The sequence below is a fragment of the Musa acuminata genome, chromosome BXJ1-1 (genome assembly GCF_036884655.1).
Source record: "Musa acuminata AAA Group cultivar baxijiao chromosome BXJ1-1, Cavendish_Baxijiao_AAA, whole genome shotgun sequence".
In the NCBI taxonomy this organism is placed as follows: Eukaryota; Viridiplantae; Streptophyta; class Magnoliopsida; order Zingiberales; family Musaceae; genus Musa; species Musa acuminata.
Window position 1 is genome coordinate 2,694,415 of NC_088327.1, and position 15,301 is coordinate 2,709,715.

The following is a 15,301-nucleotide window of genomic DNA, read 5'->3' on the forward strand; positions in this document are numbered from 1 at the left end:
GAGCAATGTTGTATATAATTGAACAATATCATGATGACAAGGGAAAAAAGATGTCATACAATTATCTTTGACACCATGGTGAAAGATCTGTACATTTCAGGGGGCTAACCATAATCTTGATCTTCCAAGTCTTCAACAGTAAACTTTAGAAAATAAATGCACATATAATTTAGCTCTCTCTCTGTCTCTCTGTCTCTCTCTGCTCTATAGTTGGACTACACACTGCTACATTTCTTAATTTTTTTTTCCTTTTTCCAATGGAAATAATGGCTCTGTTTTCCACATTCTTATTGTTACATACAGGAGGAAGGCCTCATTTGCCAACTGGTCCACAGGAGGATGTCATGCAAGATCTGAGAGTTACTCATGGAACCTGAAATAAAAACTTCGTCAGGTAAGAAAACCATTTACAGTGGAGCTTTTGCCACATCTACAACCATAAATCATAAGTTCCTTGCAACTTGAGCAATGTATTTGGTCCTAACTATGACACGGAACAGCACGAGTTCTATGCCGGGGGCAGAGAGCGCCTGCAAGTTGGGCATTCCATCTTTATATCCATCCATCTCTGTAAGCATCCAGAGTGGAAGCAATGATCACAAGGTGTCACCTGCAGGACCATGTCATAATTAGTTTTTATAAATTTTTGGAATCCATAGATTTTATATCTTGTACAAAAGTAAAACTCAGGCTAGATATTCATTATTACCATATAGCCATTCGAATGCTGTGTGAAGTCAATGGCAGTCATGCAAATGACACAATCTGTCTCTTGAGATGCATTCTCAAATTTTCTATAATAGCAATATTTTTCAGGGAGGATCTGTCAATAACCAAACAACCGTAAGAACTTAAATTGATTAACTAGTAGTAATAACCTGTTAGCCAAAAGCAAACTGTTCGCATAAAAGGTAATAAGTGCACGAAACTGTGCTACCAGTGCTGCATGAATATTAAACAAAGTAATTTCTAACATTCCTAAGCTAAATAGACTAATTATACTTAAGTACGATGCATCTGATGATTTATTCCTAATATAAAAGGCCAACATCTGCAAGAAAAATACCAGAAAACTAGGACATGTTGTTTAGTACTGGGATCAAGCATGCCATATATACACTTGTCTTTATCTTAAATAAAAAGGTCTTTGGACACTCATCTAAGGTCTTAAACCTTTAAATGTGGTTTTCTCCAGAATTTTTTGTTTTCTTGAAGAAGATAATAGCCCTTCTATCTGATTGACAAAACTCCTTTCAAGAAAAGGTCTTAAAACCTTTAGACCATATGCAGAGGGTAAACAAAAAAAAAATTACTACTTAGCTGATATCAAAATGATTAAAGGGAATAAAAAATTACAGAACATATCTATATAAAAAGACAGTGATTAAATCAATCCAGAAAAGATATAATCTTTAGGAAGAGTGAAAAATGAGAAAATATGCTACTTTAATTGTGTTCAAGTCCATCTGCTAAACATCAAGAAGATATTCATAATTGTATTAGATTATCAAAAGCCAATACAGAATCACAGATTGCCATTAACCAAAGTGTTACACAGCAATAACATTAATATGAAAAAGGGAAGACTTTGTAGACAGGTGTAAATGATATATTGCACAATGGTGCATACCACAATGCCGGGAGCAAATACAAGTGACAGACATGTCCGCTCGTCTACAAAGTCTGGTGTGATCATTACACCCATCTCAGGTGTAAAGTAACTTCTCTTACAACTATTGGACATCTTGTGGGCATTAAAATTTAAACATGTGAATTTATCCAATTCAAAGTTCCAAAATTAAACATCGTCATGTATAACACAATCTCTTTGTTTTTCATCTTTTGCATTTCTCATTTGTAACACAAACTTTCTTAAAGCTTCGGTTTTCAAGGAATCAAGATTAATGAACACACGGTGTCTATTTGCAGTGTAAATGATATGATAGGTACGTCCGGATTTGCTGGATAATATTTGTTTATTAATGGTTATGCATGAGGTTCAAAAACTATGCCCTTGAAGATCCTAAATTATTGTTTATGCTAATTCACTGGCTACCACATTTTTTAACTATTCAAACATTTCTTGAAACCTTCAGCAAGAAGACTGCATTATTGCTACTTTCTAGCACGATAACTGTCATCGCCATGTGCCCATTCTGCTGCACTGACAGCACAAGCATGCAGTGGCGCATAGAGGATAAATTGTGGTGGTGAGTAGTGATAAGGGTAAAAATGGCGACGTAATGCGCCATGACGTCAGCCACGCTTGGACGACACACTGCCCGAGGAAGTCGGCATTAACACCGACTTGACGTACGCCAGCGTTCCTGCTCCCAGTCAACGACTCCACCGTCTGACCCCGCGCGCTCGGCCGAGGCAGAGGAGGACGTCACCCGAGGCTAGCCCATACCCTGCGGCAGCCGGTTCTCCACGCAACCCCAATAGCAATGTCAGACGTCATCGGAGGTACAGTCCTGCCTCCTGTAGGCAGCCACATCAGGTAACACATCAAACTCATCTATAAATACCCCTGAGTTCTAAACGAACAGGGGAGAAACACAAACACACCACACGGAGGCTTTTCCTCCCCCTAAACCCTCTCCACATTACTGACTTGATCGTCGGAGGGGTCGGGCCGAGCTCCCGGCATGACCTATGTGCAGGTGCGAGACGGTGTCGCCTCTTCCCGGCGCTGCGGCGGAGCTTCCTCCCGACCCGACCTCCCGACGCGACGTCCCGACTCGAACCACCGTGCTCGGCCACCGGGAGACCTTGAAGGACGCCGCCCGAGATCCCCGACATCCGGACCCCCGAACCGAGCCGCGACGGCCCCGAGGCCACGGCTTAAACAGATGCCCCCCGCATCATTTTGGCGCTAGAAGGAGGGCCCCGGAATGTCAAGGGATCCTCAGACTGATCCCGACGAACTCCCCGCCGAGGGATCGTTCTTAGCAGGGGCGCAGGCCGTGCGTCCCTTGCGTGACGGGCCGCGGGCTGACGACCTCCCCGCGACCTTGGAACGCTAGCGTTCATTCGACAACTTAGATCTGCTTACGCCCGAAGGCACTCCGAGCGTTCCTTCGCCGGTGTCGTCCGAGGCCTTTCACAACCTCGCTCTTCAAGTCCGAGCTCTGACGGATATGGTGCAAACCATCATCCTGCTCGTCTCCCAACCGACGCCCCCGCATATGACTCAGCCGCTGCGGCAACAAGAGCCGCCCGCTCGGGCCCACATGACGCTTCCGAAGCCCGAGGTGTTATCTCCGGATTCAACGGACTCCCTGCGAGCCCAGCTACGCTTTCTTTGGCAGCGGCTCGACAAACTAGAGGAGTTTCGCAACTCAAAGGGAGAGCTCGGGGTGGACACATACCGGGGATCTCCGTTCACACCAGAGATACGAGATCAGACGGTTCCCCCCAACTTCCAGCTCCCTTCTTTGGACGCATACGACGGCTCCACTGACCCAGCGGACCATGTCGCCGCTTTCCGTGCCCAACTGGCACTATACGGAACGTCTGACGCTTTAATGTGCAAGGCGTTTCCCACGACCCTGAGGGGTCCGGCCCGCATATGGTACTGCGGCTTAAAGACCGGAACGATCAGTTCCTTCGGCTAGCTCGCCAAGGACTTCGAGCTCCACTTCGTAGCCCATGCCCGGCTAAAGCCCTCCACGTCACTGCTCCTCGGACTCAAACAAAGAGAGGACGAGCCCCTCTCACATTTCGTGGATCGCTTTGCCATGCAAATCCGGAGCTTACCGGACACTCACCCCTCTCTGTTGGTGCAAGCGTTTATGATAGGCTTGCGACCTTCCAGATTCCTCTGGTCCCTCGCGGAGCAACCTCCCACTGCAGTCCCAGAGATGCTCCAGCGAGCTAACCGATACATCGCAGCGGAGGCCTGCACGACCGCAAGGAGAAGGGACGACCTCCGACCGCGAGCTCCACAAGAGAGGCCAAGCATCCGCGGTAGCTACCCGATGTAACCCTTGTGAAAGGAATCTACGCCCTGCCTCAGCGAAGGCTCCGCGTCTACCTGACTGCCTCTCGACTCACGGTTAGCTTCGGCCTAACCTCCTCCTTTTTGCATTCGCACGGCTCGGACATGCATTGCCGAGCCCACCTCAGCGCGGCTTGCCCGCCTGAGTTGCGTCTCTCGGTCTCAGTCTGCCCGAGTCCACCTCAGCGCGGCCTATCCGCCTGAGTCAAGAGACCCCGAGTCCACCTCTGTCCGGCTTTCCCGACTGAGTTGTGCTTCTCGGTTATGTGTTGCCTGGGACCACGCCTGCGCGACTTGCCCGCCTGCGCCGTGCTCCTCGGCTGCGTGTCACCCGAGACCACACCTGCGCGGCCTGCCCGCCTGCATCGTGCTCCTCGGCCCATGACCCGAGACACCTGCGCGGCTAGCCCGCCTGCGTCGTGCTCCTCGGCTCCATGCTGCCCGAGACCACACCTGCGCGGCCAGTCCGCCTGCGTCGTGCTCCTCGATTACACGTTGCCCGAGACCACGCCTGCGCGGCCTGCCCGCCTGCGTCGTGCTCCTCGGTCGCACGTTATCTGAGACCACGACCTCTGCTCGGCTTCCAGACGGGGTAGCGCTCCTCAACCCCATGCTTTGCCGAGTCCACCTCAGCACGGCTTGCCCGCCTGAGTTGTCCCTCGGCCACATATTGCCGAGCCCACCTCAACGCGGCTTGCCCGCTTGAGTTGCCCCTTGGCTGCGTGTCACCCGTGACCACGCCAGCGTGGCCTGCCCGCCTGCATCGTGCTCCTCGACTCCTCGGCTTCGTGCCTCCCGAGACCACGCCTGCGCGGCCTGCCCGCCTGCGTTGTGCTCCTCGGCTCTTCGGCTCCATGTCGCTCGAGACCACGCCCGCGCGGCCTGCCCGCCTGCGTCGTGCTCCTCGGCTCCATGCCTCCCGAGACACACCTGCGCGGCCTCCCCGCCTGCATCGACTCTTCGGCTCCGTGCCGCCCGAGACCACGCCTGCGCGGCTTGCCCGCCTGCGTCGTGCTCCTCGGCTCTTCGGCTCCATGCCGCTCGAGACCACGCATGGGCGGCCTGCCCGCCTGCGTCGTGCTCCTCGACTCCTCGGCTCCATGCCTCCCGAGACACACCTGCGCGACCTGCCCGCCTGCGTCGACTCTTCGGCTCCGTGCCGCCCGAGACCACGCCTGTGCGGCCTGCCCGCCTGCATCGTGCTCCTCGGCTCCACGCCCCCCGGGACACACCTGCGCGGCCAGCCCGCCTGCTTCGTGCTCCTCGACCCTTCGGCTCCATGTTCCCCGAGACCTCGTCCGCGCGGCCAGCCCGCCTGAAGACAGAAGCCATGCATCAGACTCCCCTGCGTACAACAGTCGACGCATAGCTCCTTTCGGGGGGGGGGGATATGATAAGGGTAAAAATGGCAACGTAATGCGCCATGACGTCAGCCACGCCTGGACGACACACTGCCCGAGGAAGTCGGCATTAACACCGACTTGACGTACGCCAGCATCCTTGCTCCCAGTCAACGACTCCACTGTCTGACCCCGCGCGCTCGGCCGAGGCAGAGGAGGACATCGCCCGAGGCTAGCCCATACCCTGCGGCAGCCGGTTCTCCACGCAACCCCAGTAGCAATGTCAGACGCCATCGGAGGTACAGTCCTGCCTCCTACAGGCAGCCACATCAGGTAACATCAAACTCATCTATAAATACCCCTGAGTTCTAAACGAACAGGGGAGAAACACAAACACACCACACGGAGGCTTTTCCTCCTCCTAAACCCTCTCCACATCACTGACTTGATCGTCGGAGGGGTTGGGCCGAGCTCCCGGCCCGACCTATGTGCAGGTGCGAGACGGTGTCGCCTCTTCTCGGCGCTGCGGCGGAGCTTCCTCGCGACCCGACCTACCGACCCGACCTCCCAACCCGACCTCCCGACGCGACGTCCCGACCCGAACCACCGTGCTCGGCCACCAGGAGACCTTGAAGGACGCCGCCCGAGATCCCCGACATCCGGTCCCCCGAACCGAGCCGCGACGGCCCCGAGGCCACGGCTTAAACAAATGCCCCCCGCATCAAGTAGAGCAGTTGGTAGGGAGAAATTAAAAAGACCAAAGAGCTTTCACCATGATTTATCCTGGCAGTAGCTAAATGGGGAAAAATGAGTGCTGCATCTCATTGCCAACTTAGATAATGAAAGAAAAAACTGTATTGAACAATTATGAACTGGTGAGTGGAGTCATGGCACAGGTTCATGTTAGCATAAGACACTGTAGTCAACAAGGAGTAGAATGGTGCAATCTGTAGACCTAATCATTCACAAACTCTAAAGGGTTATTAGCCATTAACACCTTGGACATACTTAAGTACCCATTTACTTTCTGAAATTGTACAAAGCAAACTGTTATACATATATCTTTGAATGTTTGAAACAATTTTAATCTCAGGTAAAAGTTTTTGTCCAAATAGTTTTTTGTCTATGGTTACATGAATGCTTTTCTTAGATGTCTTAGATGCTATTATCTAACAAGTGACTTACTCTCTGCAAGTTGAAGGTAGGTCATGCTGGATCTCCTCCGGTATACTACACGATGGAAGGCTTTTTGTTTATTAATCCCTTCAATCTTCTTTCTGTTGTATATATGTTATCTATTCTTGTCATACATAAGATTGCCCTTGATTCTTTTTTCATCTTGCATGTTAGTCCAACACATTTTTATAACTTGAATCAGTTAATTTTAAGGAACGAAAGTCTGGAATTAGTCCAACTGAAGTCCAAGTGTCCACCAGTTCCCTTCAGCTTGGGCTAATCCTAGAATTTTGGAGCTAGGTTTTTACTTCTTCCCTTAATTTCCTCTGCTGGAAACCTCTTGATATTTCATCAGAAAGGTACAGTTGCTAGCTTGCAACTCCCTCTCCACCTCATCAGCAAGCACCCAAAGCCATTCAAATTTTCCTTGATTCTTGTCCAAGTTGTCCTTTGACTGATATGACAGATGGGAGGAAGTGTATAGTCACTAAACTCATGGGAATATTTCCACTACAGGTACAAAATTAGAGATTTAAAAAAGGGGCCAACAGTTCCCCACTTGTCATCTATGTTATTCCATTTAGTAACATTCTACAGCTATGAGTTCCTCCATTTCATAGCTTTGAATGATCATAAAGTGGCATCTTAAAATCAGAGAAAAAAGCTTATTGGTATAACAATCATAGAAATATTCTACCTTCAAGATTCTACTTTGGAATAAATCATGATCAACTTTTTATAAACACTTCAAGAACAAGTTTTCAAAGATACAAAACGAGAATTGATCATCTGACCAAGCATCTAACCATAAGGCATTATATTAATTGTCATGCTGAATTCATCTAAATTTCAATCTTTTATCTTGTTGCTATGCATGGATTGTGTCACATGGTCAAACTTACTCTCTTTAGAAGCATTAGTTATCCAACAAACAAATTTTAAAGCAACAATTTCAGTGAGGCCTCTCTCCGATTGCCCGAAAGAAAGGTTGTGTTTCCAAAAAAAATAAGGAAATGGAACAAAGACATCGCTAAGAAAATGATCTACTGATTTCTTTAGTATTGTGTCGTTTAATTCAATCCTTCTGCTCGTTACAAGCATGTCTTCTTTATTTTTGCTTCATTGTTCTTGTTGTGGAACGGATTGCAATTTGCTTGTCTTTGATCATATCAAATATTGACCAATTTCTGAACTTCAATTTTTATGCTATACTGCATAGCCATAATTTCTTCTAGTGCTAAAAATACAAAGGACTTTTCTTCAACAAATTTGCATGTATTTAGTGTGCAATCAAATTGTACCCTACATTATTCACAAGTGCACCACTGACAATAGAATAATTCTTGAGCAGGAAAAAAGAAAGGAAAAACTAAAGGGACTACGAAAGTTTTAGAGAATTAGCCATGACGACACAAAGCATCATGATGGTGCCTATTCTCTTTTTTAAACATTGACCTTTGGAAAGAGAGATGCGCTAGAAGAAAAATGGGAACACTTAGTAACTAGAATTGAGCAAAAAGGTTGGAAAGGGTCATAACAAGAAGAGTGTCCCAATATTTTCTGCTAGCAGTGAACTAATGCTGTTTCTAGCAAATTTGCAAAATAATTTACTGATATTAACCAAAAGGACAGATGTGCACAAGTTAACAAGAACTTAGGGATTGAAGCAAATAACAAGAATATATGTACTTATGCAAAAAGGAATATTTGAGAAACCAATACAGAAACTACACAACTACAGGCAGCATGGTCCAACACTCGACAAAACACAAGAGATAAAAGTTAATCATGTTAACTTTCCATTAACTGTGATGAATAGGAGAATTTCTTGGACTTACAGAAATAGAAAACTGAAACTAAGAAGAATTCAACATAAAAAGCAGATTAAATGTTAATGTAATATCTTCATTTACATCTATCTGTGAGGTGTAAGAGACACAAGTCATCTATCCTCTTGACATTTTGATGTTTCAAACCCTTTTTCATGTACTTAACTGCTTACTATATCCAAAAGTTAATAACATAGTTCCTGTCTCAAAACCTAAGTATTTTCCTTTAGATGAAGTATTTGCCAATAGTGATGAAGTTTACTGAGCATTCATATTAACAATTATTTGAAAAAACTATCATGCAAGAACAAAAAGAATCCTGTTTTGTCTTGTCTTCTTGTGAATATAATGAAAGATAGAGAACTCAAACCTGTCGAGGAATGAAGCATCGGGATCCAAGATAATGCTGCAGTAGTAGAACTGATGCTTGCAAACCCATAAATACTCCCAAATATATGCACCAATATTCATCAACCTCAATACGCAAAAAGTTGCTTGGGCAACCAAATATGTACAATGGTATAGCAAGGCGAGTGAGAGTCATCCCGACTATATAATGTGGGTGCAGGGGTTTTCTTGTATCCCGAATAACATTAGTTACTATTTGTGGTATCCAAAATGAATACATAATGAGGAGAATAGGACGCAAGAAATTGTGCATTTGGTATAGTACCAGAATGCCTCCTAAAAGAATGCCATCTGCAAAGTAGCAAAATTTGGTTAGGCAAGTACGAGAATAAAATACACCTGAATATTAAGTTCATAGTAAATATCTGCAAGAGTAGAACTTCTATGAGAAAATTCAGTAATACACATCAGATAAATCCACATCAATAAATTTAGTACTGAGACTAAAATTGAAATATTAGAAGAAAGAAGGCCCTTAATCTCTTAAGTTTATGTATCCACAGAACTGCCATTATTTTGTGCAAAAGAAAAAAAACTGGGAAAAGCTGCTTACTTGAGTAATATCACAAATTTAACCAAGGCACTAATAGAAAAAAAAAACTTGAGTATCTTATATGAGATAGTCATCAGACACATTATAATCAATACATCAAATTATTATGACCATACATCAGCCTGATAAATTTATCAAATTATTCAGTACCACATTGAATCCAAGATAAGGGGCGAGCCTTGGTACAATGGTAGGTTTGCCTTTTTATGGCTTGGGTAATCAGGATTTAAGTCATGAGAATAGTCTCTTTAATTGTAAGGGTGAGGCTACATGTGTTGACCCTCCACAGACCCCACATTGGTAAGACTGTAAGAGTCTGGTGCACTAGGCTCATCCCCTTATTTTTACACAAGATCCAAGTGTAAAATGCTTTACGTCACCATGGGCCATTCAGGAGGGGCAATGTGACACTTGCATATCATGGTATATAGGGAATTGCAGATTGCAAGTACAAAACTGACAAACCTGAATATGTTCTTTTAATAATTCTTTGTCAGATAGGTTTTCAAAATTTACAAAATTATGTATATTGGTTATCAGTTTTTTCCAGACAATATTAACATCAATCTTGGTTGTCTTGTGTGATATTCAACATATGTGTTTGCTTATCGCCACATCAATGGAAGAAATCCATAGAAAATGGAAAATAGGATAACTTTTACCTAGGAGAAGAGAAGGAAAGTCTTCTCCATGGAATACAAAATTTTCAATTTTCTAAGACATTTCGAAAGGAAAAAATCCAGTCCCACAGATAATTATTAGAACCGAAAGTAGAAGAATGATAGTTTTACTTGGTTTCAATGTGGTACTGGGTCAATAACACAGGAAAGTCTCCAGAGAGCACAGCAGACTACAAACAAGTTACTTTTCTTCTTCAGCTCTTTGAAAGGGAAAAAGAAATACCTAAAACGTCTCAATATTAAACAGCATAATGTTATGATTCAATCATAGTGAATATGAGAGAAGAAATGAATAGAAGCACATTGTTATGCAAGCATCTACATGAGCACAATCAAGGAAAATCTGAATGTATATTTCACTTGCTAATAACCATCGACAAAAAAAGTGCATACTAAGAAGTAAGAACTTACAGAAACGGCTATAAAGAACAGATAGCTCACGCCTCATAGTTTCCCAGTTTTCACCATTATGCATAGGTCTACTTGCCTTCCATATAGCAAGAAGATATCTCATCTCGAAAATCGAAAAAACAACAAACTTGAAGAAAGCTGCTGTCGCAAAAGCATTGAATAGGGACTCTGCAACAAAAAAGCATCCCAAATTCCAAATAAGACTACGACATTCAGTGGTTCGATAATGTACTCATAGATTCACAAAGATCCTTCAGTTTATTTTATTTGTTCAAAAAATAAATGAAAACAGTAACAACAGAAATTATCAACATATAAATGTCAAAATAATTAACAATGTTTGATTGTGCCATCGAGTGACAACTCAAGATATAGAGAGTATTGACTAGTTAATATCAGTCCTAAAGAAACAGAAATGCAACATAAATTCATGGAGGGATCGCGAAAACTTCATCCGTGAGTCATGTATTTCCTAATGCTAGATGTATGACAGATTGCTGCCTGGCATTATACCATACAACAGAGCTCAAGTAGAGAGAGGGCATGAAAACATAAGTAGAACTATTGTGCTCAAGCAAATAAGCAAATTATCAAAATAATACAATCATCCTTGTTTGGTTGCCATCTTTCCATCTACTTGACCCTTATAATCTCTTTTGTAGTCTAGGCCTTTGAGAACTTCTTGTGTGTTTACCATTTCACTGGATGTATCATTTTGTACATTAGGCTTAATAAGAAGCCTTGAAGAAATCTTTCATATCAAGGTTTAAAATCTCGATCTGCTACTGATTTCAACACCTTGTAGGATTGGGATGGTACCCAATACGTTGTTCAATATACCAACTTGTACCACCTTGTATGACTACAACACAACATCAACAAAGCTGTAATTTCCAACTAAAATATTATTAGACCGAGGGCTGTCTGAACTCTGAATACAAGTCGATCCTCAAATTGATCTCTTCAGGATATGATAAAAATTCAACAACAATAGTGAAAACAGAGAAATATACAATTATAATGCTAGATCTAAACCAAATAGAACCAAGCTTAGCGCTAAAGTGTCTCAATTCAGTTCTAACTAATACTTGATTCTTGTATGAATAATAGTTATAACCAAGGTATCAAACACCACTAGTACCAGTTGGTATGGTCTGGAGTTTATCAGTCCAACAGTCAATTAGGACATGAGCAAAGCAATTTCGTCCGGTTCAGTCTGATATGGCCTGTACTGCTCAGTAAGGTTTACTGAGCGTAAATAGCTTTGTGCAGGTCAATACCGAGTGGCAAGCCTCCCACCAGTACATGTAATTTTTTCTAAATTTTTACTAGTTGTATTGACAGGCCAGCTGTATCTTTTTTCCTTTTTCCCAGATCCCCCCATCATGCTATCTCGTTCTCTTTTTCTCATGCATTCTCTCCATCCCCCTCCTCCAATTTCCACCTCTTCCTCTTTCTCACCATGTCGCCACAAACACCTCCACCCTGCCGCATCACCACTGTCTCCTCTTCCTCTTCCACCCCTTGTTCCACCAATTCTCCTCTTTTCCTCTTTTGCCTTCTCCTCCACTGATTATCTGCTTCCTTCTCCTCCTCCTCTCTCCTCCTGAATGTTGGTACATCAGGCCGTATCGAAACCATCTCCTCTTCCTCTTCCATCCCTTGTTCCACCAATTCTCCTCTTTTCCTCTTTTGCCTTCTCCTCCACTGATTATCCGCTTCCTTCTCCTCCTCTCTGCTCCTGAATGTTGGTACATCAGGCTGTATCGAAACCATACCAGTCAGGCCACCAACTGGTATGGACACCCAAATGAGACTTTAAGCCTTTGGACGTGACAAAGCAAACCATCTAAAATTTTCACTATGATTTATACTCCATACCTGTAATAAGTATAAACTTTAATACAAAAATGTCCTGTCAAACATACTAAAGAATCTTATTATTAATGTTGCAGAACAAATTTTATATCTGACAGGCCCCTCCAAATGACACACAGGTTGCTGTAAAGTTGATTCTTCTACTACTTTCATTGAATACAGTCCCTTGAAGTTTAAAGCATGGACAAAATCTACCAGACAGCACATCATTATAACCATCATAACTGATACATTTCAAGCAGTAACAGGAGTTAGTTATTTGCAAGTGGTCTTACATAAAATAAGAAGAAACTAACATAAAGACTTTAGAGTAAGCATTTATAATGCACAAACTAAGGTCATAAGATGGCTGTTATCTACTTCAAGAAACCAACAAGGCCATAAACAAAATTTGATTGCAAATGATTCCAGATGATAACCACATTGCAAAGGATCTGTTGAGCAATGAGAAGCATAAAAAAAAGGAAATGGTAGAGATGATATTTGAAGGCAACATCTGGAAAAATTAGGAAGCAAAGGTGGATGTGTAACAACATAATCACCAGATACATGAATCAAACAAAGAAGATATACAATTGACAAAGATCAATCAGCAGGTACAAATTGCAAACAATACCGTAGGAGGGTAAGAATCAGGCAGAGCTGCATAAGTTACATGTTTAGAGGTAATAGGATTGAATCTGCTAACAAAAATGATGCCATACCCTTTAGGGGAATAATGAAGATTAACATAGTTTACCATAAAATTTCAAATAATTTGATGATGAAAATGATATTGCATCATATGATACAGCTTTGCATCAAGGATACATAATAAATATTATGACAAATTGTGCTCATGAAACACTAACTTAAGAAAATTTGCCTTTAAACTTCACATCATGGCATTCCTAAAAGTTGCTCCTAGCACAGGGCAAGAGAATTTTCCAACAGCAGAATATTCCCTTGTTCATCCAGAAATACAAAGCTGAAGGCAAGAATAGAAACTACATATAAGACATACCTACTAATATTCCAGCAGTTAAATTCAGAAGGCACAGATATGCATCCATAACAGCTTGTTGTCCAATCATTATAATAGAAACTTTAGCAGCACCCTTTGGAAAAAAAAAACATCTACTCAGAAGAAATATTAAAAGAAATACAAGCATATTTTGATTTACTTCCTAAATCTAGAGATGATATAAGACTTCTCTGTAAATAGAACAAAACAAAACAAAAACTCACAGATTGAGTATTGCTATGCTCCATTTGTCTAATCAGCAGAAGAACTTGGAGAAATGATATCTGGTGTATTAATACATTAAGGATTCCAAGAAAAGTATAATGAAATAAAAGATGGATAAGAATATGAGTTATTATTTAATAATAGGATACAAAAGTAACCATCAATGTATAGTTAACTGCTTTGTTGTAGTAGACCTCAATATTCACAGAAGTTGCATTTAACAAAATGGAGGAGAAGCACTCTCCATCACCATCTGTTGCTGGACCCTCCATTAACCCCTCTAGATGGTAAAGATCATGATTCCCATCTAATAGCAAAAAATTTGCTTATAAGTGATAGCTGGTATGCCTCTTTAGCATATTATTCGAAAACAAGAAGATAGACCAAGATCATATACAGGTAAAGTACTGGTAACTTTCATAAAAAGAAAAAAAAAGCATATCCATATGCTTCAGAAAGACAAATGAAATATAGTTTTTAACTATTATAAATTTGTTAAGATAAGAACTCCTTGTTCGCAAAATTTAATACTCCAAACAAGCTTTTCAAACAGTACATGGAAGCAAACCAACCAGCTAGTCTGGTGGCATGTGAATTGTGATCAGGTCCCTTTCCCACAGATCGAGGGTTCAAACTAATCCTTGACATGGTATCTTATGGGCATGTTGCTCCTTCATCCTGAGTGACAATCAACCACCCACAGGTGGGATCTGATTTGCCCAAGCAAACACTTACGTGCCACCAACATCAACTATGAAGCCTTCTTGTGTCACCAACATAATCTGAATATGCAAAAAACCTATTTCTGTGAGTCGAACCAGTCATCCAAGTCATGGGGGAGCAACCTTACATTGGACACATGGTTCGTCGTGCCGACCCACACCGGGCGGTACGTATCGGTCCGATAGGAGTTCGGCACGCGGACCACCTTGTACTGAGCGGTCCATAACAAGGGACTCTATATCGTCCAATACGAGGTCTATATAGGTCGGAATGGTCGAAATCCGATCATTACTGGCCTATACCAATCGATAACGATCGGATTTCGATCGATACCGATCAATGGCTGGGATTTGTTGAATTCAAACAGTCCATTTGGCCATTTGAACCAGATCTAAGGGTTTTTAAAACCCTTTTTACCCCTTCATTCTCTTCCCTTTCACTCTCTTTAACTCATTTACTTTCTCGATCATGTAGTTATCTCATTCTCTCATTTGCACTCTCGTGAACACCACAAGGCTACAATTTGTAGATTGGATCAAGCTAGGGAGGCTAATTAGAGAGGATTAATACCTAAGTTAGAGGAAGAGCTCTCTATTCAAAGGTATGTAGACAATTTCGCAATCGCATTTAGCAACCAGCTCGGTTCGGAGACATGGCAACGATGTGAACAATAGTGCCTCGACCGATGATGGCGACGATGTCGGAGAGTCGATGGCCTTGTCTACACAATTTGAGGGTGGTGCAAGGACTGATGAGTAGTGTTTTACGCATGCCACCCAAGATTCAGATTATAAAACTCGACCTGATAGTTGGTCATTATTCTCCGAGCAACAGTACTGTGATCGATCTTATGATATAAAGCAGCAGATCAATGACGAAAATAGAAGTTCCAACATTCTCTCACCAATATACGCTACAATCATACTTGCCTCAGGAGCCACCTTAGATGTGTGTGGTTCACAACGATCAGACTATGACCATCACTATATTAATGCATCAATAGCATAAGATGTATCAGTATATTATGTCGTGGGATCAATTTCAAAATTGGGTCTGACAAACATATCAAATTGAT

General features: G+C 42.9%; 1 protein-coding gene across 3 annotated transcripts in view; it reads right to left on the bottom strand.

The window, feature by feature from the left end:
* Positions 1–8: 8 nt before the first annotated feature.
* Positions 9–15,301, bottom strand: part of LOC103978679 (transmembrane E3 ubiquitin-protein ligase FLY1) — a 28,620-nt gene continuing 13,327 nt past the window's right edge. For 2 of the 3 annotated variants that reach the window (XM_065095927.1, XM_065096028.1), the window contains 7 exons: positions 13,653–13,810; positions 13,503–13,562; positions 13,279–13,372; positions 10,398–10,565; positions 8,716–9,044; positions 710–823; positions 9–610 (listed from right to left, as the gene is read on the bottom strand). In XM_065095927.1, coding sequence (XP_064951999.1) covers positions 509–610; positions 710–823; positions 8,716–9,044; positions 10,398–10,565; positions 13,279–13,372; positions 13,503–13,562; positions 13,653–13,810 — 1,025 coding nt within the window. In that variant the 3' untranslated portion in view covers positions 9–508. The remainder of the gene's footprint in view (positions 611–709; positions 824–8,715; positions 9,045–10,397; positions 10,566–13,278; positions 13,373–13,502; positions 13,563–13,652; positions 13,811–15,301) is intronic. The other variant, XM_065095975.1, reaches the window with a different exon arrangement.